The sequence below is a fragment of the Marmota marmota genome, unplaced genomic scaffold (genome assembly GCF_001458135.2).
Source record: "Marmota marmota marmota unplaced genomic scaffold, marMar, whole genome shotgun sequence".
Taxonomy (NCBI): Eukaryota; Metazoa; Chordata; class Mammalia; order Rodentia; family Sciuridae; genus Marmota; species Marmota marmota.
The window spans coordinates 1-2,498 of record NW_026010731.1 but is presented as its reverse complement, the minus strand read 5'-3'; the positions used below and the strand labels follow the sequence as shown (position 1 = coordinate 2,498).

Sequence of the window (2,498 nt, the reverse complement as noted above, 5' to 3'; positions counted from 1 at the left end):
TTAGTAAGAGCTGATGGGTTATATCTATCAGAGTTCACAGCTAAATCTGCATAGCTGCTGGCTTGTGCAAAATCATTTTCCTAAATAAAGTATAAAAGATATACAAATTGAGTTTCATCAAATAGCTTTTCATATTGTTCTGAGATTACACACATCATAAACAGTTTTTCAAATTGTAGATAACAATGAACAGAAACAAGTATTTTTTAAATATCTTGGTTTTGATAGGCTATTTCTACAAAAGATTTTTATTTGTCAAGCTCAACCACCCAAGTGTCTTATGACTGACTTCTCCAGTCTCATGGTTTGAATAACACTATTTATATGTAGGTGGTACCATGTTCAACGCCCAAATTCCATGTCCTCATTTATTGCAGTGCTCCCCTTCCTACCTGAAGCACTGAAATAGCTAGAAAGACATCCCTGTCCTCCCTGCCCCTGCACACTGGCTGCATCACCCACAAGGCCTCTGTTCTTTTATTTATTTTTATTTTTATTTTTTTGAAATATTAATGCACACTTTTTATTATATTAAAATCAGGCAATGGTCTGACAAGAAAAAGGCTGCTTATGGAATACTGTTAGGTTAAACTTTACTTACAGGATGTTAAATCCTTAGAACTAAGATTTCCCCCAGAAATAGATTAATGGGAACATCCATTGCTTTTCAGACTTGATAGTTGCTGCTTCAAAAGGTAGTTTTACACAAAATAGTAAGAAAAAAAAAATAAACCCTTCAGAACACCATGAATTGCCTTTATTTGTTTGCATCAGGTCTCAGCACAGTGGTCCTGAACAGGAAAAGTGGGAGGTGCAGCAACGTGCTGGAGGCCAGGACCCGCCAACGCTGGGAGCTGCTGTGCACACCAGCTCCTCCTCAGTCCCTGCTGAGCACCGGGAAGGCAGCGGCACCAAACCCAGTATCTGCGCTGGGTCCAGGTTTCTCTGGTTCCAGTTGTCAGATTCCACACTGGGCCCGCGGGGATGGCAGGCGCGCCCCACAGGGAGCCCTGTTCACCCTTCTTCACGTCTGAAAGCCACGTCATTACAGGAAAGGGAACAGTCCAGAGGGGCCCTGTGTGCTCACAGGCGTCTCCACGAGGCCTCCTGCAGGTCTAAACAGAGGGACCCTGAGGGCTGGCAGGCTATGTCACCTGGGGACTGCCCTGTCCATCTTACAAAGACCTGGGCCAAAGATGCATCGGCTGAGGGTGACAGCAGAGTGGCAGGACCCAGGAGCCAAAGCTCATTTCCCGGGCTGGTGGAAAGTGATCAAACGTGGTTCCAAATGTGGAGGAGGAGGTCAGAGATTTCCAACCTGACCTGATGGCTTCTGGCCAAGCCAGGGGTGGGAGGTGGAGAGTGCTGGGTGGTGAAGGTGGACAAGGGAGTTGAGGAGGAGGGAAAAAGCAGCACTCCTCGATCAAGGTGGGGGAGGGGGAAAGCCCTGAATTCTTCGCGAAGGCCAATTTCAAGGGGGGGCGGAGGGTTACAATCTATGCTTCGGCCAAGGACGGGAGTGGAGGAGAGTGGGGCAGGACGATGGCTTGGAAGGGGCGTCCTTTAAGACTTAAGAAAGTAACCAGGGTGCAGGCAAAGCACCCCACACCCAGCAGCAGTCCCCAGGGTGTGACCTGAAACCTTTGCTCTACTCTAGCAAGCCTCTGCTGGAGGGCTGTCCCAGGGCTGCCCCAGGGCTGGCAGGGCAGGGGGTAAGGCAGAGCCCCCAGGCCGAATAATCAGCAACAACGTGACTGTGTGACGTGTCTTTTCACAGTTGAGTTAGACGTGCCCCACCGGTCAGGATGGGAATCAATTTAAATAGACTCTCTTGATCCCATAAGTTCAACTACATGGACAGTGGTCACACTTGACAGGATGATTTGTTATAGCACGACTTATATATTTCAAATGGACAAGAAATTAGTATCATTCACAGTATCTTAAGATAAATTGCCTTCGAATGGGAGCTTCCTTTCCAGTACTTTGAGGTCTACAAGACGCATCTAGAAAATTTACTACGGTGGAGAATGAAGACTGCTTAAATCGAATGGGGGGAGGGCTGGTGGCGTTGCTTTTGATTAATTGCTGTAACACTGTCCTTCCGGAGGCTGGGGGAGTTTCATATTTTCTTTAGACATCATTAAGCACCGCAGCTCTTGCAGAACAACTTTGATGCTATATGAATTCTGCCACTTTGCTAGCACTGATATGGCTCTTGGGTCCACCACTCCATTAGAACTATTAACTCCACTCATATTAATTTTTGTTACAAATCTTACAAAGGGGGATGCTTCTGGGTATTTAGGTTCACATTCTATTTTAAGGCTGTATATTCGGTTTTCATAAATTGCGGACTTTGCAGCCAACGCCTGGCCGTGCGGGCTGCTCCGACGCCGGGCCACGCTCCTCCGCCTGACCGCCCCCAGGCTCCTCGCTGTCCGGCGAGCACACTTCCCGGGCCCCACACCCGGAGGGGCCTCCTGGCCCGCTCTCCT

The 2,498-nt window shown here is 48.1% G+C and overlaps 1 protein-coding gene across 1 annotated transcript; it reads right to left on the bottom strand.

Moving 5' to 3' along the window:
* Positions 1 to 507: 507 nt before the first annotated feature.
* On the bottom strand, positions 508 to 2,495 carry LOC107134883 (ubiquitin-conjugating enzyme E2 variant 1-like; the record flags this gene model as incomplete). The annotated part of the gene is made up of 1 exon (XM_048797767.1): positions 508 to 2,495. A coding segment is annotated over one exon (414 nt), but the record flags the coding sequence as incomplete, so codon positions are not given.
* Between the last annotated feature and the right edge of the window lie 3 nt (positions 2,496 to 2,498).